The 25,304-nt window shown below is 39.1% G+C and overlaps 1 protein-coding gene across 1 annotated transcript in view; it reads right to left on the reverse strand.

The window, feature by feature from the left end:
* Positions 1–21,335, reverse strand: part of LOC140155709 (thiamine pyrophosphokinase 1-like) — a 33,086-nt gene extending 11,751 nt beyond the window's left edge. The window contains exons 1-3 of the mRNA XM_072178646.1: positions 21,141–21,335; positions 9,916–10,063; positions 7,492–7,564 (exon numbers count right to left, since the gene is read on the reverse strand). Of these exons, the coding sequence (XP_072034747.1) occupies positions 7,492–7,564; positions 9,916–10,063; positions 21,141–21,303 (384 nt within the window). The 5' untranslated portion in view covers positions 21,304–21,335. The remainder of the gene's footprint in view (positions 1–7,491; positions 7,565–9,915; positions 10,064–21,140) is intronic.
* Positions 21,336–25,304: the final 3,969 nt, after the last annotated feature.

Here is a 25,304-nt window from a genome sequence, read left to right on the forward strand (position 1 = left end):
ACGATCCATCTATTTGTACTCAGATGACCTTTACATGACCTTGACCCTTTTCGCATTCGATTGTGATCACATCCGCCAAATATGATGACAATCCAACAATATATACTTAGATGACCTTGACATGACCTTGACCCCTAAAAGGCACATCTTTGGGGTGGGGCCATTAAGTGTGCCAAGCATGAGCCCTGGGGCCCTTGTAGTTTTGGAGCTAGCCCTGTTAATATGAAGCGTGAGAAGGAGAAGAAGAAGGAGAAGAAGAACTAGATGGCACTGTTGTGTTTGAGCAAACACGAATATATATGCCTGTGATTCCCACCCTGACCTTGACCATTTTTGGCACTCGATGGTGATATCATCCACCAAGTTTGGTTACAATCCAACAATCTTTACTCTGATGACCTTGACAAGACCTTGACCATTTTTGGCATTCCATTATGATCCCATGCACCAAGTTTTATGGCAATCCAACAATCTATACTCGGATGACCTTGACATGACCTTGACCGTTTTTGGCATTCGATGGTGATCCCATGCACCAAGTTTGGTGGCAATCCAATAATCTTTACTCTGATGACCTTGACATGACCTTGACTATTTTTGGCATTCGATGGTGATCCCATGCACCAAGTTTGGTGGCAATCCAATAATCTATACTTGGATGACCTTGATATGACCTTGACCATTTTCGCACTCGATGGTGATCTCATCAACCAAGTTTGATGACAATCCAACAATTTTTGCTCTGATGACCTTGACATGACCTTGACCATAATTGGCACTCGATGGAGATATCATCCACCAAGTTTGATGATAATCCAACAAACTATACTCGGATGACCTTGACATGACCTTGACCCTTTTCGGCATTCGATTGTGATCACATTCACCAAATATGATGACAATCCAACAATATATACTTAGACGACCTTGACATGACCTTGACCCCTAAAAGGCACATCTTTGGGGTGGGGCCATTAAGTGTGCCAAGCATGAGGCCTGGGGTCCTTGTAGTTTTGGAGCTAGCCCTGTTAATATGAAGCGTGAGAAGGAGAAGAAGAAGGAGAAGAAGAAGAAGAAGAAGGAGAAGACTAAAGAGCATAAGGAGAATATATATGCCCTGCTACACAGGCATATATAAGAACTAGATGGCACTGTTGTGTTTGAGCAAACACGAATATATATGCCTGTGATTCCCACCCTAACCACCAATGACCTTGACATGACCTTGACCATTATTGGCACTCGATAGTGATCCCATGGACCAAACTTGGTGACAATCCAACTATTTATACTCGGATGACCTTGATATGACCTTAACCAATATTGGTGCTCGATGGTGATCTCATTCACCAAGTTTGGTTACAATCTAATAATCTTTACTCTGATGACCTTGACTTGACCTTGACCATTTTGGCATTCGATGATTTATCCCATGCACCAAGTTTGGTGGCAATCCAATAATCTTCACTCTGATGACCTTGACATGACCTTGACCATTTTGGGCATTCGATGGTGATCCCATGCACCAAGTTTGGTGGCAATCCAATAATCTATACTCGTATGACCTTGATATGACCTTGACCATTTTGGCACTCGATGGTGATCTCATCAACCAAGTTTGATGACAATCCAACAATTTTACTCTGATGACCTTGACATGACCTTGACCATTTTTGGCGTTCGGTGATGATCCCATTCACCAAGTTTGGTGGCAATCCAATAATCTTCACTCTGATGACCTTGACATGACCTTGACCATTTTTGGCATTCGATGGTGATCCCATGCACCAAGTTTGGTGGCAATCCAATAATCTATACTCGGATGACCTTGATATGACCTTGACCATAATTGGCACTCGATGGTGATCTCATCAACCAAGTTTGATGACAATCCAACCATTTTACTCGGATGACCTTGACATGACCTTGACCATTTTTCGGCATTCGATTGTGATCACATCCGCCAAATATGATGACAATCCAACAATATATACTTAGATGACCTTGACATGACCTTGACCCCTAAAAGGCCCATCTTTGGGGTGGGGCCATTAAGTGTGCCAAGTATGAGCCCTGGGGCCCTTGTAGTTTTGGAGCTAGCCCTGTTAATATGAAGCGTGAGAAGGAGAAGAAGAAGGAGAAGAAGAAGAAGGAGACTAGATGGCACTGTTGTGTTTGAGCAAACACGAATATATATGCCTGTGATTCCCACCCTAACCACCAATGACCTTGACATGACCTTGACCATTATTGGCACTCGATAGTGATCCCATGGACCAAACTTGGTGACAATCCAACTATCTATACTGGATGACCTTGATATGACCTTAACCAATATTGGTGCTCGATGGTGATCTCATTCACCAAGTTTGGCTACAATCTAATAATCTTTACTCTGATGACCTTGACTTGACCTTGACCATTTTTGGCATTCGATGATTCGATCCCATGCACCAAGTTTGGTGGCAATCCAATAATCTTCACTCTGATGACCTTGACATGACCTTGACCATTTTGGGCATTCGATGGTGATCCCATGCACCAAGTTTGGTGGCAATCCAATAATCTATACTCAGTATGACCTTGATATGACCTTGACCGTTTTTGGCACTCGATGGTGATCTCATCAACCAAGTTTGATGACAATCCAACAATTTTACTCTGATGACCTTGACATGACCTTGACCATTTTTGGCATTCGATGATGATCCCATGCACCAAGTTTGGTGGCAATCCAATAATCTTCACTCTGATGACCTTGACATGACCTTGACCATTTTTGGCATTCGATGGTGATCCCATGCACCAAGTTTGGTGGCAATCCAATAATCTATACTGGATGACCTTGATATGACCTTGACCATTTTCGCACTCGATGGTGATCTCATCAACCAAGTTTGATGACAATCCAACCATTTTTACTCTGATGACCTTGACATGACCTTGACCATAATTGGCACTCGATGGTGATCTCATGCACCAAGTTTGATGATAATCCAACAAACTATACTCGGATGACCTTGACATGACCTTGACCCTTTTCGGCATTCGATTGTGATCACATCCGCCAAATATGATGACAATCCAACAATATATACTTAGATGACCTTGACATGACCTTGACCCCTAAAAGGCACATCTTTGGGGTGGGGCCATTAAGTGTGCCAAGCATGAGCCCTGGGGCCCTTGTAGTTTTGGAGCTAGCCCTGTTAATATGAAGCGTGAGAAGGAGAAGAAGAAGGAGAAGAAGAAGAAGAAGGAGAAGACTAACTAGATGGCACTGTTGTGTTTGAGCAAACACGAATATATATGCCTGTGATTCCCACCCTAACCCCCAATGACCTTGACATGACCTTGACCATTATTAGCACTCAATGGTGATATCATCCACCAAGTTTGGTTACAATCCAACAATCTTAACTCTGATGACCTTGACATGACCTTATCCATTTTTGGCATTCGATGGTGATGCCATGCACTAAGTTTGGTGACAATCCAACAATCTAACTCGGATGACCTTGACATGACCTTGACCAATATTGGCGCTCGATTGTGATCTCATTCACCAAGTTTGGTTACAATCTAACAATCTTTACTCTGATGACCTTGACATGACCTTGACCATTTTTCGCATTCGATTATGATCCCATGTACCAAGTTTGGTGGCAATCCAATAATCTATACTCTGATGACCTTGATATGACCTTGACCATGATTTCGCACTCGATGGTGATATCATCAACCAAGTTTGATGAAAATCCAAAAATGTTTGCTCTGATGACCTTGACATGACCTTGACCATAATTGGCACTCGATGGAGATCTCATCCACCAAGTTTGATGATAATCCAACAAACTTTACTCGGATGACCTTGACATGACCTTGACCTTTTTCGCATTCGATTGTGATCACATTCACCAAATATGATGACAATCCAACAATATATACTTAGACGACCTTGACATGACCTTGACCCTAAAAGGCACATCTTTGGGGTGGGGCCATTAAGTGTGCCAAGTACGAGCCCTGGGGCAATTGAAGCGTTGGAGCTAGCACTGGTAAAATGAAGAGTGAGAAGGAGAAGAAGAAGAAGAAGAAGAAGAAGAAGAAGAGGGGGAAGACTAAAGAGCATAAGGAGAATATATATGCCCTGCTACACAGGCATATATAAAGACTAACTAGATGGCACTGTTGTGTTTGAGCAAACACGAATATATATGCCTGTGATTCCTACCCTAACCCCTAATGACCTTGACATGACCTTGACCATTATTGGCATTCGATGGTGATATCATCCACCAAGTTTGGTTACAATCCAACAATCTTTACTCGGATGACCTTGACATGACCTTATCCATTTTTGGCATTCGATGGTGATCCCATGCACCAAGTTTGGTGACGATCCAACAATCTATACTTGGATGACCTTGGCATGACCTTGACCAATATTGGCGCGCGACGGTGATCTCATTCACCAATTTTGGTTACAATCTAACAATCTTAACTCTGATGACCTTGACATGACCTTGACCATTTTTTGCATTCGATTATGATCCCATGCACCAAGTTTGGTGGCAATCCAATAATCTTTACTCTGATGACCTTGACATGACCTTGACCAGTTTTGGCATTCGATGGTGCTCCCATGCACCAAGTATGGAGGCAATCCAATAATCTATACTCGGATGACCTTGATTTGACCTTGACCATTTTCGGCACTCGATGGTGATCTCATCAACCAAGTTTGATGACAATCCAACCATTTTGCTCTGATGACCTTGACATGACCTTGACAATAATTGGCACTCGATGGAGATCTCATCCACCAAGTTTGATGATAATCCAACAAACTATACTCGGATGACCTTGACATGACCTTGACCCTTTTCGGCATTCGATTGTGATCATATTTACCAAATATGATGACAATCCAACAATATATACTTAGACGACCTTGACATGACCTTGACCCCTAAAAGGCACATCTTTGGGGTGGGGCCATTAAGTGTGCTAAGCATGAGCCCTGGGGCCCTTGTAGTTTTGGAGCTAGCCCTGTTAATATGAAGCGTGAGAAGGAGAAGAAGAAGGAGAAGAAGAACTAGATGGCACTGTTGTGTTTGAGCAAACACGAATATATATGCCTGTGATTCCCACCCTAACCACCAATGACCTTGATATGACCTTGACCATTATTGGCACTCGATGGTGATATCATCCACCAAGTTTAGTTACAATCCAACAATCTTTACTCTGATGACCTTGACATGACCTTATCCATTTTTGGCATTCGATGGTGATCCCATGCACCAAACTTGGTGACAATCCAACAATCTATACTCGGATGACCTTGATATGACCTTGACCAATATTGGCGCTCGATAGTGATCTCATTCACCAAGTTTGGTTACAATCTAGTAATCTTTACTCTGATGACCTTGACATGACCTTGACCATTTTTGGCATTCGATGATGATCCCATGCACCAAGTTTGGAGGTAATCCAATAATCTATACTCGTATGACCTTGATATGACCTTGACCATTTTCGCACTCGATGGTGATCTCATCAACCAAGTTTGATGACAATCCAACAATTTTTGCTCTGATGACCTTGACATGACCTTGACAATAATTGGCACTCGATGGTGATCTCATCCACCAAGTTTGATGATAATCCAACAAACTATACTCGGATGACCTTGACATGATCTTGACCCTTTTCGGCATTCGATTGTGATCACATCCACCAAATATGATGACAATCCAACAATATAAACTTAGACGACCTTGACATGACCTTGACCCCTAAAAGGCACATCTTTGGGGTGGGGGCATTAAGTGTACCAAGTAGGAGCCGTGGGGCCCTAGTAGTTTTGGAGCTAGCCCTGTTAATGTGAAGCGTGAGGAGGAAAAGGAGAAGAAGAAGGAGAAGACTAGATGGCACTGTTGTGTTTGATCAAACACGAATATCTATGCCTGTGATTCCCACCCTAACCCCCAACTCCTCACCACCCCACCACCATGATACTCTTAACTCACCCTGACACCCCGTAATATGTTTAATGCTGAAACAGCTATCAGTATACCAACCTAGAGCATTGTAGCTGCTTTATTTACCAAGTAACGGCCGGCCCTATGTTTTATGATTTGGGGCCCTGGGGCCCATATTATGTGACATATGGGGCTCTTATATTCATATAACAATATAATGCTAATGATCAATTAGTGTACCAAATCTGAGCGCTGTAGCTACTTTATTTGCTGAGAAACGGCCGGCCCTTCATTTTAACATTTGGGCCTCTGGGGCCCCTAGCCTTAAAGATCTGGGGCCAAAATGCATATCTACAAGTTCGGGCCCATACGTGTGCCACATATGAGCCATAGTGCCCTTGTAGTTTTACAGCTAACCCTGTCAATCTGTTGCTCCTTATTTTAACATTTGGGGCCCTGGGGCCCATAATATATGACATATGGGGCTCGTGTATACATGTATATATAGAGTACTCCTGGGGCTATCAGTGCACCAACTCAGGGCCCTGAGGCTGCTTTATTTGATGAGAAGTGGCATGCTTTGTATTTTTACATTTGGGCCCCTGGGGCCCGTGACCTTTGACCTATGGGGCCAAAATGGGCAAAAGGCACAGCTACGGGGTAGGGCCACTAAGTGTGCCAAATATGAGCCCTGGGGCCCTTGTAGTTTTGGAGATAGCCCTGTCAATATGAAGCGTGAGGAGGAGAAGAAGAAGGAAAAGGAGAAGACTAAAGAGCATAAGCAGAATATCTATGCCCTGTTGCACAGGCATAGATAACTAAAGGGCATAAGGAGAATATATATGCCCTGTTACACAGGCATATATAAGAAGAAGGAGAAGACTAAAGAGCATAAGGAGAATATATATGCCCTGCTACACAGGCATATATAAAGAGCATAAGGAGAATATATATGCCCTGCTACACAGGCATATATAAGAAGGAGAAGACTAAAGAGCATAAGGAGAATATATATGCCCTGCTACACAGGCATATATAAAAAGGAGAAGACTAAAGAGCATAAGGAGAATATCTATGCCCTGTTCCACAGGCATAGATAACCACAGGCATAGATAATTCCAAGATTGCAGGTGTACAAATTGGTACCCGCTTTATTTAATGTCAGGTAACAGACTTGCTGTGGAGGTGTAGCGTCTAGCGATCTCCCCACAATAACATTTCATGGATGAGTCTGGGCCAATCGCTTTGAAATATAAGATGGGACACTCCAGCATGTGAATTCAAGTTTGTCCCCTTTACTTCTATCGCATACTTAATCTTCAATATCATTATCATAGCAGCCACAATCAGCTCACAAAATTATTTGGGTAAACCAAGGCAATCTGCTGAAGTCCACACAAGCTCATTTTATACAATAAAAGTAAACTAACATGACTACCTGGGGCTCACATATGCATCATCACACACCAGAGTCCAGCATCTTACTGACCGAGTATCTTACCTTGCTTTTATAAAATAGAAGTACTTCTGGTCTAATCGAATCAAAATCCCCGCTAATTATATCTGGTATAAATCTGTGACAAAGAAAATAAGCAGAAGACTTGTAGATATGTTGTTGATGCTCCGGCTTTAATATAAGATGTATATAGAAACAATATCCATGAATAAAACTCTCAATCAAGATGTATGGAATGTAGCACTATGATGATAAAAATGAAGACCTCAGATGGTATTGATGCTGAGCAGTTGGAAGCTCAGATGGAAGTGAAGTGAAAACTAAAAGCCTAACAAACCCAAACTTTGCTAAGGCTTAGGTTGCTTAGTTACACAGAAAAAAACACAATTAAACTCCAACCTCTTCAATTGAGTTTGGAAAATCCTGAAACCATGCATTTATCATTATAAAAGAAATTACTGTAGCTGTTAAAGAGATTAGAATAGCTTTGTCATTAATAATTATTCTAAACCCACTTTAAAATTTCTTCAAGAAATAAGCTTTCAACATGTACATGGCAGCTCAATAGATTCAATGCACTCTAGTCTGTAACAGTCACTCTAATTGGAAATACTTGATAATTCCAAAAGCATCAAATTTAAGAAAATCAATATCTGCTACAATCACACAATCAATCCCTTGACCATAGATTTGTATGATCTTAAACTAATAATTATCTCTAACTTCTAAAAGAAAAGTACAAGAAAACTAAGTACCAATGACACCTGTTAACACTTGAGCAGCATGTACATGTATGTTAAAGTTTCACAAGACAAATCAACTGCTCAGTGCCAGAAGTGGGTAAGTGCATTAGCTGCCATGTATAGATGAATACAATATACTGTGTGTAAATTGGCAAATGTTCACAGGGCAGCTATTGCCCTTACCCACTTCTGGCACTGAGCAGTCAAAATACTTCATGTTCAAAAACTAAGGCTGGTGGTGGGGGCTACATATGCAATGCATGCACAGCCATACTTTATAGAGGAGAGGATTAATATGTGGTGTGATCAAGCAAAATCAGTTTGAAAGTCGGACATATTCAATTTTCAGCTTCTTGTAGACAGCATTTGCAAAGCTACATTTTGTAGATGAATGTACAGTATACTGTGTGTAAATTGGCAAATGTTCACAGGGCAGCTATTGCACTTACCCACATCTAGCACTGAGCAGTCAAAATTATTCATGTTCTTAAACTAAGGCTGGTGGTGGGGGCTACATATGCAATGCATGCACAGCCATACTTTATAGAGGAGAGGATTAATATGTGGTGTGATCAAGCAAAATCAGTTTGAAAGTCGGACATATTCAATTTTCAGCTTCTTGTAGACAGCATTTGCAAAGCTACATTTTGCAGAAAACCGCATTGAATTTGGACAACTAGTTCAAAAAAGTTTGCAAAATAATAGGAAACAAAAAGAAATACTTCTTTTGTTAGGCTATATCTCAAAATCAAGGAGGGGGGTCTGGATAGTTAAAAATATTTGTCTTGCAATCTGAGCCAAAACTATTTTTGCTCCACCTCGGACTAAAAAAAATGGCTCCATCTTGGACAAAAAAATGGTAAAAATATGAAACTTATATTAACCAAAATTTGTTTCATAAATCCAAAAACAAAATATTGAAAATTGACTAGAACTTTTCAATTAGAAACAAAAATTGTCTCACCAAGAACTTTTATAATTATTAAGCTTTGTTTGTATATTTAATGTCTTGGATGCACCATCAGATAGATGAGTGCCGCTGATGTAAAAGTGAATTCCAAATAAAAACTTGAAACTTGAAACACCCAGCCCCCCTTATCTTATGGTTCATCCCTATTTATAGTAAATTTCTTAGAATGCAAAAACATCTTAGAAATGTATTTTAAGGTCAAATGATAAATTTAATGGAGGATACAAAAAACATCAAGGATGAAATAAATAAGGCATTTCTTTTTTGGGCTTGCACTTGAATTCATTGTTGTGATTTTCCAAAAATAAAAATAAAACTGGTAATTTTTGCCAGAATATCCATGCATATTTAGTGGAAAAATAACAACATCCATTTCGCTACCAACCTTGCAGCCTCTTTTTTTTAAAGTTACTTTTAAATCTCACAATTTGGGCTGAAGTTGCTGAACATCCTTCTTTGAGTGAGTGAGCAGTAAATTACACTCATGTTTGGTCATAATGAAAGTCACAAAAATAATGAATAATGGAAAAGTTACCTCACCTTTTTTCAGAAATTATGTGACAAGAAACTAAAGATTGATGATTGTAAATAGCCTTAAAGGAGAAGCTTAATAAGGTAAATGGAATATGGGAACAATCAGAAACAACATATTTTATAGTCATTTTAAGGTTACCAAAGTAATTTTAAAGCCATTTAGAGGCACATTTGCAGATTAATGACTAATTCAGACAGATTAAAGATTTCATTTTAACATACTTTAATTGATTCCCTGTGCGGAATTCACAAAGCCTGTTAGCACCACCATCAGCAGCTGCTTTTAACACTGCTTTATCCCATAACCGCAATAAGTGTGGGTACATTGACTTCAAGGGTTGGTTGAGAACTATCACTGCTATCTTGGAATCTGTAGAGAAAAAAGAAAGATTGAGGCACTACAGTTAGTTCAAATAAGTCAATAAAATGCAGTATAATGTTGATAATGCATCTATTATATTTTGGTTATGGTAGATGAATGAATGTTTCACTTCATTAACCAGGGATTTCTGATAGTTTTAAGAAGTGCTTCACATGAAAATGGTATCTCTGACAAACAGAAAAAACCTCACATGAAGTACACTTGACAACAGGATTTTAGCTAGGATTGAACAAGTGCACATCATTTTCACCAAAACTGTGGGTCCAAAATTTGATGCTGAAAACATAAACCAGGCCTCTGGCAGTAGCGTGAAAGGTGGCCACAGCCCCACTGAAAAGTCGGAAACACAAAATTTGTTTATAGTCGCCGGGGGGGGGGGGGGGTCTCAGTACAAATGGATATACGGGATGTGAAGCAAACATAGGTAGCATTTTCAGCCTTTTGGTATATTAATGACCCCCTTTTACTAGGCCAATTGTTTGGAAAATAGCCCAATTTTGCCTCACTGTAGCCAAAATGTTTTAAATTTCCCAAAATTTGGGGAAAGTTGCAAAAATGAAGACAATTTGTGTTGATATTTGGCTGTAAATTTTGAATTTTGGTATATTTCGATGGATCCAAATTTCAACTGGAATAGCCCATCATCTGCTGCCAAATTTCAAATGCCTACGTTATTCAAATGCCTACATTGTAGGCATCAAAATGTAGGCATCAAACAAGTGCAGTGGCATGTGGCGCTACACTGAAATCATCCCTTCAATACCAAACCATGAATAACCTCTGCATCATGATCATGTGCTTTAAACATTTAAATGTGGGGTTAAAGGGTACATATAATACATCCAAAAACTTTATTTTTAACTTGCTGCAAAACATTCTAAAATGTTTGATGACCTGACATAACATTTACCTTTACATAACCAGACATTTAAATGTTAATAAAAATTTGATGGGATTTTCAGATTCAATACTGAAAATAAAAATCCATGAAAATGACACATTACAAATGTATTTGAATGCATCACAAATTGCAGGATGACCCCATTGATAAGGTTTTGAACAGAATCTAAAATTTTATTTATAGTTTTATTCACTATTGTTTTGTCAAGGTCGCAGGCTGTCTTTTTTAAATATGTTTAAGATCAATATATAGCCTACCTATTCATAGTTTACAAACAACTCCACCAAATGGGAAATTCTCATTCACATTGGACTGGAACTAAACCCCACAGTTGCTCAATACTGCAAACATGTTATTGTAGTTTAGGCTTGGGACTTCTAATGGGTTTGGGATGGTGGGTTTAGGACTTATGATGCATAGTAACTCTGTGGAATCCACCCAGGCATTATACAGAATACATGTACCATATTCATTCCAATAAGCGCCCAGGGCAAGTTTACACAGGACTATAGTCCTCCAGCTATTTCATCTGTCACTTCAACATTAATGGTACCCTTTAACAAACTGAATACCCTGGGTAGGCGCTTATTGGGGCATGGGTGCTTATTGGAACGAATACAGTATGGTATGTAAAATCACAAAGCATAACTTTTGTTGAAAGAACAAACTTTGGTGTATTAAACCAAGTTCATTTGCAACAGTACAATTCAGACCTCTGGAATGAAAATTAGCCTTTGCAATTCACGCATGACTGAAAGTCAATATACAATCACATGATACTAATTGAAAAGCCCACACAGCCATGCAATACCTGTTGAATAGCTGGCAAAAGTAATTAAATTCCTCAATATCAAAGCAATAGACTTGGGTCACAGTTGCACAATAGGAGTTAATTAAAGTTAATGCAATGAAGTCCAGGGAAAATCATGTTTAGTTTTACAAGTGGTTCCGAAAATAACTTAACCTTTCTCGATTATGTTAAAAAAAGTTGGTGATTAAAACAAAGGACCATTCATTAATACAAACTGATAACATCAAAATTTGCATGGAACTATTTAAGAATACGCATAAAGCATATTATTCCATAAAAGTTGGTGAGATATATATTTGCACCAATAACCTGTCAACTGAAACAAACTGAACTCCAAAATTTTATATATTTTATTTTTTCAAGTGAGATCACACACCATTTGGAACCCTGCCGCAAAATTTTGTCCAATTTTGGGGTGAACCACCCTTAGCCACCTAGGCTAGTACATATTTCTAAGTATCCCTGGAACAAACAATACACACCTGTTATATGTTTTTCCTCCAAGAAACACAAAGGCCAGTAATGATTTCTCATTCCTCCTGATGAAGTCATGTTTCCAACTCAGTTTCACTAATATGGACACCAATGCTCAAATTCTGACAATTGACAATAATGCTCTCCTATCCAAGTAAAAATTCTAGCTAGAATACTTTAATCATATGAAATGTCTGCTCCTCTTCCCTGGATAGTTCCTTTACCACAAATACTGAAGATAGCACTACTACTAGTTCATTTATATAGTGAACATAAATGTGTACGCATTAATAATTCTTCAACTTTTCATCTGAGCAATATCTGTACCATTGAACCATCCATTCTCTCTGCATACATCAAACTGAACTAGCACTATGCCATGTATGCATGATAGCAGGCATTCTTGAACATTTGGTATTTGATTTAACCTGAACCTCATTTTTGACATGTTCCCCTCATTATTACTTTGGGTCCAGGGGTGAAGGCCTGGCAGGGGTCCAGGGGGAAGGAAGAGCCCCTGGACGCTCTTGGATTTGAGCTTCCAAGAAAGCCCTAGGAGGGGTTCTCTTGGCATGTTTTTGAACCAAGTTTCAAATTTAAACAGTCATAATTATACTTCAAAATGCTTAAATAAACTAAAAAAAATATTTTATAGTCTCACCTCTACTTTAAGTGACTGAAAGTGAGATCGCGCATCACTTTGAACCCACAAGTGGCACACACTTCCCTATTTGAAGATGCCTGATCTAGTTAAACTGGCTTTTATTCTGGTACTTGTATGACAACATTTGTCCTAAATATACAATATATTGTTGATTACAAGAGCTATTTTAAACAAAATTGATCAAAACCAGCCCTTGGAGGTTGGATACATGCAGTTTTGCCATTGCCATTGAGACATATATTTTCACAAAGTGTATTTCAAAGTATCCCTGGAACAAACAATACACACCTGTTATGTGTTTTTCCTCCAAGAAACACAAAGGCCTGTAATGATTTCTCATTCCTCCTGATGAAGTCATGTTTCCAACTCAGTTTGACTATTGTCGACACAATGCACAATTTTTGACAATTGATAATGCTTTCCTATCTAAGTATTCCAGTTTTGATCCAATGAAATACAAATGTCTCCTCCTCTTCCCTATTCCTTTACCAGAAATATTGTTAACACTGCATGCCAGTTCATTTATGACTATAAATGTGACTTCTCATCAGAGCAATCTGTGTACCACACCAACCATCCACTCTCTCTGCACACATTGAACTGAATGGAATGCATTAAACCATGATTAAACACGGTAATACCCATTGACCAGACCCAGCAAGGCAAATAAATAAAGTCAACTTTACTGTTAATATAGTCAGATTTCATTCAGGTTATTATCCCTGGAAATAATTTGATTTCTAGTGAGAAACAAGGCATATACAGTGAATGGGGAAGTCTTTAATTTGTAATCTTATTTGAAATGTTATTTGAAGTATAAAAATATGCCATTGTAATTCAGCTTTATGGTAGCTATTATGTCATGTTGGATTTTTAATAAATTTTGAATAATAATATTTAGGCTATTAGTTATGATCAATAGTTCACAGCTTGTGAAGTTTTCAAACTTTTCAACTTTTTTCTTTGCAACATTTTTTTCTACTTGAGTAACTCTGTTCTCAGTGACATTGCTACAATTACAGGCAGGATGGGTGTTGAGTTTTAAAGGGTCATCTCACTTTTAAGTGACATATTTCACACTTATGGCTTACATTTTTCCACCTGAAGTAATCTAACATAACTATTGTGAGAAAACTATTTAAACATTCTTTACCAAACTAGTCATATTCAGACAGTCATAGAATTCTTGAGGAACACTCAAGCATCACTTGGGTAAATCGGGAAATCCCCTGAATTTCTTGAGGATATTAAAAATTTGGAGGCAAACTTGGGGATTGGAATCCTCAAGAGCATTCACACAGCAGATTCCCCCAAGTTTTGGCTCAAGTTGCGTTGCTTACGAAGCAAAAAGTGTGTGGATGAGCATACTGTATACAGATGTGAAATTACACATGTATGTTTTATCATTTTTCAATGTTTTATACATGTAGAATGTATGAATTCATGTCTTCATCATACAAGTTACAATTAATGAATTATGTATTCCTTTTTTCTCAGGTTTGTTTTGAAGGACAGCAGATGATAGTTATTTCATGATTTGCAAATATGTGAGTGAGGTGTGGTGTTTTAAGGTGTGGGGGTGTGGGGGTAGGTGTATGAAGGGGATGCTTTGTGTGTGTATCTGATAAGTCTATGTCTGTCTGCATGTCCAGATGAGTTTGTCCGTCTTGCAGTCTGTCTGATATAGTTTGACGATTCATTCAAATGTCAAGGGTAGCGCTAACTTACACCATTGGATCATATAGGAACAATATTTTAGATTTTGGAGCACAGAAATGACATAGAGGTTGCAAAGGGGTCATTTAGAACCCTTATTTCTATTGTTTTAGAGCTATAACTTTGAAAACATTTGACATTTTTGATCCCTTGTTTGAAAACCTAGCGCAACACTCTTTGTCTGTTCTACAAATCTACATTGTATAAAAAAAGTGTCTGTGACCCTGGTCTGTGATATGTTTCTGTCTTTGAATAGCATCGTAGTGCTGGCAAATCTTATTCACAGAAACAGTTTTAAAGTTTTAACAATCACATGTTAACTGAAATAAAATAAAATGCTTCTAAAACTTTGTCTAGTTAGTAATCATGATTTCACAAACAGTAAAAAGCTGCATCGGCAGTGTGATGATGAATACAAAAGTAAAAAGTAGGAAACTACTGTGAAGTATATAAAATTGGGCGAGCTTTCGGCCATAGGCCTTTTTAATAGCCATGATATAATACTAAATGTTGATATTAGCTATGCTTTCCTAGATCCTCAATTATAATGGCAACATATAATTTCAAAAAGCTTTTTTAGAGGATTAGAAAATGTAAAATTCTGATCCTAATTGACTATTTAAATGACCATGATATTTTCGTTTAAAAGAAATGGATGATTATACAATTGGAGTTTATTTATATGCAGCTAGCCTAGGCAATTAAAATAGTCAACTAAACAAAATTAAAGTATGGCAGTATATGAAGAGCTTTGTTGCAAAACCCCGTACATGCACTTGAGCAATTTTGAGAACACATCAAAAAATCATCAAAAAAATTACTGATATAAAGGGGGTTTTCAACAAAAGCAGTTTTTGGCAGGATGCTCATCCTACCCAAGCATCCCGCCAAAAATTGCTTTTGTTTCAAACCCCCATATATCAGTACTTTTTTTTTGATGATTTTTTGATGTTTTCTCAAAATTGCTCAAATGGATGTAAGGGGTTTGCAATCTGCTTGTCTTATACATTTGAATAGAAATGTGGCAAGCATGACCAGATTTTGAAAGACAAGTTATAAAAACCTTAGATACTATAAGATAGATAATAACAAAAATATCAGTAATGGCCCAAAATAAGGAATTTATACTAGTCACATAAGATCAATATCTTACATCCCATGACCAACATGATTAAATAACAGGTGAGGGGGTCACTTTCAAGCATAAATTCACTATTAGTATATTAACTAATTGGGGAACAGGGGGTTCATTGCTTTGATGAGATGGTCACATGATATCAGAGTAGCAAAGAGTTCTGAATAATGTATAATACACATGCATGTGAGGGCACGGTGGCTCATAATACGAGAGCTTGCTCGACGTGTGTGGGTTCGATTCCCCGTCCCACCACCGTGTTGCACCCTTGGGCAAGGTGCTTTACCTCGCTTGCCTCACCCCACTCAGGTGCAATGGGAAGCTGGTAGGGGTAGTCACATTCGTTGTACTGATTGTTCCTGCGTCACTGGTAGGATGCAAACGTGGTTCCGACATATTCTAATGACGGCGGAATAAATGTAAAGTGCTTTGAGGCTGTTTACGGCATAAAGCGCTATATAAATATCTACATTTTTTTATGACTAAACATTTCACCAATATCACAACAACCCCTGAACATTTTACCCTCACCTACAAACATGGGTGTCGATCCCGTGGGGGACAAGGGGGATGTGTCTCCCCCACTTTTTGGCAAAATGACCCAATTTTTGTTCTTTCAGCCACTTTTTGTCAATTTTGGTCGATTGTACACCCACATTTCAATGCCTGCAAAACAAGGTAGACCACACTGCCCAGCACATTGCATGATTGAAAAAAAAAAGAACCACATCACCAGATTCACCAATCACCATAAATGCAACATATTGGATAATTTCAATTTTTTTCAGTGTATATTGTCTGCATCATTTAAATAGGTTTACTCAACCTGAACAAGCAAAAACACAATGGCCTTGTGCACAATGTATTACTGTTAAAATATTTTATAGTCATGATAATAAAATGCTTTGAATGAACTAAAATGTTTTGAATGACATATTTTGAATGGTAGGCCCAATCTGTTGTTGCTAAGTTGTAATCCTATTATTGCAAACATTGTAGGTCTCATATTTACACAGATTCAAACAAATTTAAACAAATCTGTATTTGTCCTCTCTTTTCATCTCTGGCCCACCTCTTTTGTAAATATGGTATCCTGTGTTTCATGTGAATGTACAAATGTAATGTAAAATTTATTTTTGTTTGCTTTTTGGAATGTATAGATTCAACCCATTTTCTGTCTATAAGAAGCTTGAGTTTTAAAAAGGAAACATCACAATCTGAACCACTCACACTGGTCAACAAAGGATATTTTGACAATAGAGTGTATGTAATAAACCAACCAGAATAGTGTAACAATTGAAATGGCAGCCATGTTGGGGGGGGGCAGTTCTAAGGTAACAGTGGCATATGTCTCTAGTTCAATTCCACAACCATTCATGCATGTATCTATCACCTATTTTATTGTTTTATTATGTGAATTGCCCCATGGTACCTTACGGAAGCCAGAATTTTATTTAAATGAGGATGACTATGTCATGAGTGACGTCAAATTGAATACACTTTATTTATTTATGACCATTACTAACTTTCTCAGTACCTAAGCTTACTTATATTGAAATAAGGATGTCCCTGATAAGTTAAACTAGCGCTATGTCTGTGTGCATGGCAGCATGCATTCTTGCCAGTGAACCTTTGGTATTTATTTTATTATTATTACTAGGCGGTTACCCGTATTTGGCGGTTCTCGGCTGTCGCGATTACCTGGCTGATGGTGACTGTACTCACCAAGTTTTATGCCCATAGGACAGTTTTGACTAATTTGACCTCAGATGACCCCTTGTGACCTCGAAATGACCTTCCAAAATTTGGCTCTAAAAGTTGACTGTACCCACCACGTTGCATGCCCATATGACAGTTTTTAGTAATTTGACCTTGGATGACCCCAAAATGACCTTCCAAAAATTTGACTCTAAAAGGTGACTGTACCCACCAAGTTTCATGTGCATATGGCATTTTTTACTAATTTGACCTCAGATGACCCCTGGGTGACCCCAGATGACCCCAAAATGACATTCCAAAAATTTGACTATAAAAGTTTACTGTACCCACCAAGTTTCATGCCAATACGATAGTTTTTACTAATTTGACCTCAGATGACCCCTGGATGACCTCGGGTGATCTTGGCCCACTAACTGAAACAAACTTGCCATCCACCAAGTTTGAGGAACGTGCGACCCCTAGTCTCTGAGAAAATAGGCGGAAAACAGTTTTTACTAATTTGACCTCAGATGACCCCTGGGTGACCTTGACCCACTTATCAATACAAACTTGTTCTGTCCTAGGTCAAGATGCACCTACCCACCAAGTTTCATGCCCATATGACAGTTTTTACTAATTTGACCCCTAGATGACCTCTGGTGACCTTGACCCACTAACCAATACAAACTTGTTCTGTCCCGGGTCAAGACGCACCCACCCGTCAAGTTTGAGGAATGTGCGACCCCTAGTCTTCGAGAAAAGAGGCGGACAGACAAACAAACAGACATACAGACAGATTCTGGTGAATTATAGTAAGAAGACTAGGCGGTTACCCGTATTTGGCGGTTCTCGGCTGTTGCGATTACCTGGCTGATGGTGACTGTACTCACCAAGTTTTATGCCCATAGGACAGTTTTTACTAATTTGACCTCAGATGACCCCTTTTGACCTCGAAATGATCTTCCAAAATTTGGCTCTAAATTTTGACTGTACCCACCATGTTTCATGCCTATATGACAGTTTTTAGTAATTTGACCTTCCAAAAATTTGACTCTAAAAGGTGACTGAACCCACCAAGTTTCATGCGCATATGACATTTTTTACTAATTTGACCTCAGATGACCCCTGGGTGACCCTGGATGACCCCAAAATGACCTTCCAAAAATTTGACTATAAAAGTTGACTGTACCTACCAAGTTTCATGCCCATACGATAGTTTTTACTAATTTGACCTCAGATGACCCCTGGATGACCTCGGGTGATATTGGCCCACTAACTGAAACAAACTTGTTCTGTCTGAGGTCCAGATGCACCCATCCACCAAGTTTGAGAAACGTGCAGCCCCTAGTCTCCGAGAAAATAGGCGGAAAACAGTTTTTACTAATTTGACCTCAGATGACCCCTGGGTGACCTTGACCCACTAATCGATACAAACTTGTTCTGTCCTAGGTCAAGATGCACCTACCCACCAAGTTTCATGCCCATATGACAGTTTTTACTAATTTGACCCTTAGATGACCTCTGGTGACCTTGACCCACTAACCAATACAAACTTGTTCTGTCCCGGGTCAAGACGCACCCACCCGTCAAGTTTGAGGAACGTGCGACCCCCAGTCTCTGAGAAAAACAGTTTTTACTAATTTGACCCCTGGATGACCTTGGGCGACCTTGACCCACTAACCAATATAAACTCGTTCTGCCTGGGGTCAAGATACACCCACCCACCAAGTTTGGGGAATGTGCGACCCCTAGTCTCCGAGAAAAGAGGCGGATGACCCCAAACTGACCTTGGAAAAATTTTGCTCTAAATGTTGACTGTACCCACCAAGTTTCATGCCCATGGGACAGTTTTTAGTCATTTGACCTCAGATGACCCCGGATGACCCCAAAGTGACCTTGGAAAAATTTTGCTCTAAATGTTGACTGTACCTACCAAGTTTCATGCTCGTACGACATTTTTTGCTAATTTGACCTGAGATGACCCCTGGATGACCTTGGGTGACCTTGACCCACCAACCAATACAAACTTGTTCTGCCTGGGGTCAAGATACACCCACCCACCAAGTTTGAGGAATGCGCGACCCCCAGTCGCCGAGAAAAGAGGCGGACAGACAGACAAACAAACACACAGAATCTGGTGATGACCCTGGATGACCCCGGAATGACCTTGGAAAAATTTTGCTCTAAATGTTGACTGTACACAAACAAACAAACAAACAGACAGATTCTGGTGAATTATAGTAAGATTATTTTACCAAGTTTAAGCCCAATCAACCAGAAGCATGACAGAGATACTGTTTGACCCATAAAAACTTTGAGCCCTGATGACCTTGGTTCGATAACTTTTGACCTTGGATGGCCTTGAACTTACTTTTGACATGTTCCCCTTATTATTGATTTTGATCATGTTCTCCTTACATTCACCAAGTGAATTCCAAATTGGTATATTTCCGAAGATATCGTCAAAAAAACTCAAATACCGTATACCACATTTTTGACTAATTCAGCAGTTTTTTGATGATATCTTTCGGAAATACACTGACTTGGAACTCCTAATTTCAGTATGTTAATGAGAAAAATAGGATCTTTCATTTGATATCAATTTTTTACATGATCATGATGATTATCATTTTACACTGTAGACTACCAGTTTGACGCTGTATTAAATGTCAGTAATTCCATGAAGAATTAGTCGCATTTACAATGAACATTTACATGATCTTTTTGCAAGAATGCTTGAAAGGGACAACAGTTTATCAGGTTACCTTCCTTTAAACAGTAATGGTGTATGGATTTTTAGCAGGACATTGTGCTATTGTGGGATTTCATTCTGTTGAAGGGTAAAGTACCCTACTTTGTCCTACTATTGTTGGACAATCCTTCAATAGGGAGACTTGATCCAAAACTTTCCCATTTCAGCTAATTTTGTTGTCCTACTATGAGAAGGATGTCCCTTAATTTGACTGGAGTAGTCTTGGTCCAAATTCTTGATGTTTGCCAGTTTTTGGCAACTTAAAATGCTATTTTCTTTGAAAGTAAACCTTTACACCAACTACCTTCCAATTTTAAAGAATATGTGATGACGCTTGCGAATTGCCTGTCTTCAACTGCGGTATAGCATGGTATAGGCAGTTTGTACAGAGTGTCGCTTCTCTATCTTATTTTTCTCGGACATGCCACAATGCTTGGTTTAGTGCTGGCAGGCTGTTTTAGGGATCATGTCTGACTATTGCAGGATTATCCTACTATTGAGGTCAACTTTGTCTGACTATTGTAGGAAGTCTGACAATAGCATGATGTCCTGCAAAATGTCCATGCACCAGTACTGTTAAATAGGGCAACAACAATAACGAAAATGTCATACCGACAAATGATGTCTGTTTTGCCCGGTTTTTAAAGTTTTTGTTAGACCAATTGAATATAGACGAAATGGGAATTGATCAAATGGCATTAGACTAGACCAAATAATGGCAATATTAAATTAAAACCAAACATTTTATTTTACTTGGCCTAGCCCTAGGCCTAGCCCTATAAATAATATTATTTGTTTTTTGTTTTTTTAACTCGTTTATGTCTATAATGTTGTGTACTTTGTATTTGACTACACCTTTATAATTGGTATTTGTCAATAAAAAATCTGAATCTATCATAAATTTTTAAGCTTACCTCGCACTTGGCATGCTTGGTCTGCGTCTGGACATGTTGGATGGGCATTCCCTTCGAGACAACCGAGAGGCCGCCAACGCTTCGTGTCAGTCATTGCAGCTTCTCCTGATAAATGTCTGTGTACTGTACACAACCTAAATATCCGTGACAAAGTGCTCGACATGGTTGACAGCTTTTAACAATCGGATTTATACTGATAAAAGATTGACTTTTCACGCCCTCTGGACGCATCCATTCAATCAGCTTTGTTGTTGTTTTGCGGTTTCAATTCCGTGAAAAGATGGAGCACCATGCGCTTATAGCAGGCCATTTGCGTCATAATGAGTCCGCATTCAGCTGTGGACACTACACTCATGGTAAAAATGTGCATTCATGCGAGTATATTGGGGGAAGGGGGTCTTTGGGGGGGAGAAACCGGAGTAACAGTAGGGGTGGCTGAAGAAGGAGGGCGACAAAAAGAATTATTAAAGAAAAAAGCGGTCGCTGAAATGTTCAAAAATTGTTTAAAAAATGTTTGTTTAGGTTGCTAGTGCCCAAAGACTCCTTCCCTGCTTTTCCCGCAAAGACCTTATATTTTGCCCAAAAACCAGTCTGTTTTCTCCCCAAAGACACAATATTTTCCGTGTATGGCCCCAGTTTTGCCTCAAGTTATTTCTGGAAATATCTACTTTTTTACCCAAAATCTTGTAGATCTATGAATAACAAAGACTCAATTTTTAGCATGTGTCCTCGAAAATGTGCACCCAATTTTTAGGCTCTTCCCTCGAATGTGGCCCTATAGTGCCCCGCACACACCTCCAAACACACCCACACACCCCACACCCACACAGGCCACCACCACACATCCACCTACACCCCCCCCACCCCCAGCCCACCATCCCACACATTCACCTCCCCCCTCCCTCCCCATTTTGCCACCGGTACCGAAAGCCCACCAAGGATGCACGTGTCACTATTGGTATTGTGATGTACATGAGTAATTTAATTTGATCATTTGAATTTGTTTACATTTGAAAGATGGGAATCCCCTCTTATATAATCACAACAAAATCACATTTCTATTTTTAGATGTTGGAAATCTCCAGAAATTTCCAGAATATTCATGGCCGGTTAGAAATGAAATCCTCATGTTTCCGGAATGTTTGTTTGTTGTATTGAATAATAATGAAAAATCCTTGGGCTATAAATAAAATAGAATTTTCTACATTTTGCAAGTTTGGTATAAATGAGCAAAGCAAGATTTCCGAACAGTATAACACCCCAGTACGTGTTGGAATGATTTTAAACCAAATTTGAGCTCTGAGGTTACAAAATGAAGACCTGAGCTGCAAAAGTCCTTAACTTTGGCGAAATTGGGTTATTATAACCATGGAGGTATTATAAGATGGAGAGGAAATAGATTACGTAACGCATTGAAACCTTGTGCCGATTTGAAATCTGACAAGCTATTCATCGAAAGGTACCTTTTGTTTGGGACAAAGGGCTTCCACCATTAAATCGGTAAGCTGACCCGACAGTGTATTAACGCTTTACCTAGCAGGCTACTGTCAATAAGTGATCAAATGCAAGTCGCGTGAAAGCGCTTAATGGAATGAAAAGTACCTATTGTTATACATAAACCCAAGGGTACGGGTGTGATTGAGTAGCCGTAAGCACAAAAGGCACACATTAGCCGCTAATGCATAGTTCGTTGTCACCCCACTGACATTAGGTGCTTCATTTAAATAAATTGAATGCGCCTGCTGAATGATTACACATCATGGCTGCCATGTCTATAATGGTATTAAAATAGCTACGTCCCGGGAGCTACGTATACATGTAACATATAATAAGTATACCGGTATAGGCCTATATAAAATTTGTTTCACAAATTGACATTTTATTTTATTTTAAGAAGGAGAATGTCATACACAGTGGCGTACTGAAGGGGGGGGCAGCTCTTTTGTGAGAGGTCTTGGGAGGGGATGAGGGAGGAAGAGGTGGAGGAGGGGACATGAAGAATGAGACGGGGGTTGGAGGAAGAGAGAAAGAGGGACAAAAAGTATGAGGGGGTGGAGAAGGGAAGGGAGATAAGAAGAGGGAGTGATACTTTAGCAAGGAAAGAATAAGTACAGAGAAAGGAAAAGAAAGGAATGACAAATAAATGTAGGCCTTATAATAATTATTATAGAAACTAAACACAGCCCCCCCCACACACACAGGCCTAACACTAACAGCACTATAGGCAGCCATTCGATGATATCAATGCCTTTATGCGTTACGTATTTAAAACGCCCAGTCAGATGTATTTTACACCTGCCAAGCACAAGTAACCCAATTTCGAAAATTGGACGTTGAATGTACACTCTCATGAATATTGATTGGCAACATTTTCCAATATGTCAGCGCTCAAATCGGACACAATAGAACAATAGACCATTCAGTGCGCTGATTATAACAGTTTTGATGTTGCTGGGGGTTAGTCACTATAACTTTTTAAAAACCAAATTAATATTTTTAAAAATGCTTTTTTGGGGGGGGGGGGGGCATAATCAGTGCAGAAGTATCTGTCCATGCAGTGTTTTATTTAGTAAACCTACACATTCCTAAAAAAAAAAAAAACAACAACATTGTAATATTGTAATGAATATTAATGTACAATACTTGTTTTTAAACAACAAAATACGCTGTTTTTAGGGTAATAAATGGCAAGGAAATGAGAAATAATTTTCGAAAAAATCTCACTTTTACAGTCAGAAACCGTATTACAATACTAAATTTAACTATCATATTACCATTAGGCCTAAAACTAAGTAATGCAAACATTTTAAAACCAAATTCTACTGGGGGAGTCAAATTTGGTATCACCATTGAACTGAGCGCGCTGCAAGTGCAGTCTTGATTTTATCAATTATCAAACACAAATTCCTGTGCCCAAAACACACAAATAACCCAAACAAGCAAAAAGATAAACAAATTGCTATAGACCTTCCGATGTGCATACATATAAAATTTTATTTACATACCTTGCCCAAATCTTTTACTACAATATTTTGGCTTAAAATCATAAAATGCCGTATAGTGGTATGCTGGTCCGGGGGGGGGGGCACTTCAATATGAAATGGATTTATAGGTGTAGGGCTGGCACTTTCGCACTAAAGGGCATTCGATGCAGTGAGAGCAAAATGTAGAGTGCATGGGGTCATTGGGTGAGAGCATGATTTTTGGCATTCGGTGAGAGCAAAATGTAAAAAATATGGGTGGGGTCATTGGGTGAGAACACGAATGAACATAAATGGAATCTTTGGGTGAGAGCCAAAACAGCGCCACAATTCTAGTTCTGAATTCTAGTTTTTCAAAATAAGTAACAAAATCAGTGATAAATGATCTGAAAGTTGCTGTTCAATTGAACTATAGTAAGGGTCTTTGGGTAACAGACGGTCTTCTGGTGACAGAGCATGTGTTCGTAAAAAAATATGGGGTCTTTCAGCGACGCTGAAAAAGGGGGTCTTAACAGCCCTACATACGCGTCACCTCCAAAGTTGGATGAGTGCCCCCGGATGCTGATGCCGGGATCGCACGGTATACATGTAGGAGTCATACAAATCACACCAAGTCAAATCCACATTCTATAATATCCCCAACACACATCCCACACATCACAAACCGGTCAACACACCATACCCACGCCACACCCCGCCACATCCACACACCCGACTACCCGACTACCCGATCCCCACCCTCTGCTCACACAACACAACACAGGCTGTGTTCCTTAAGGGTGCACTACACTAAATCCTTCCGCATTTGGTGTAACCCTTCATAGTTCCGGTAAAAAATAGCACCTATGCGAAATATATCGGCGTCCCGAGGGAACCAAATTTGAGTGACTCTTGGTTGTTTTGATAAAAAAGGATAGAATAGGAGCTCAACATTACATATCTGTTCAGAAAATTTTCTGAATCGAATGTGCATGGGTAATAGGCCCTCGGAACAATATCATGGCCGGAACTGGTAAGGAGGCGAGCGTGTCGGCTGAAATTCGGGATGGCGCTGTTCAGGAGTTCGTATCTCTCAAGTTTGTCTTAACTTGTCCCAAAAAATTAAATTTAAATAAAAGTTTAATTTTTATTTAAGACGTTGATTCGATCAAAATATTAAAAATGTTGTTACATGGGGTAGAAA

The sequence above is a fragment of the Amphiura filiformis genome, chromosome 1, assembly GCF_039555335.1.
Source record: "Amphiura filiformis chromosome 1, Afil_fr2py, whole genome shotgun sequence".
Lineage (NCBI taxonomy): Eukaryota > Metazoa > Echinodermata > Ophiuroidea > Amphilepidida > Amphiuridae > Amphiura > Amphiura filiformis.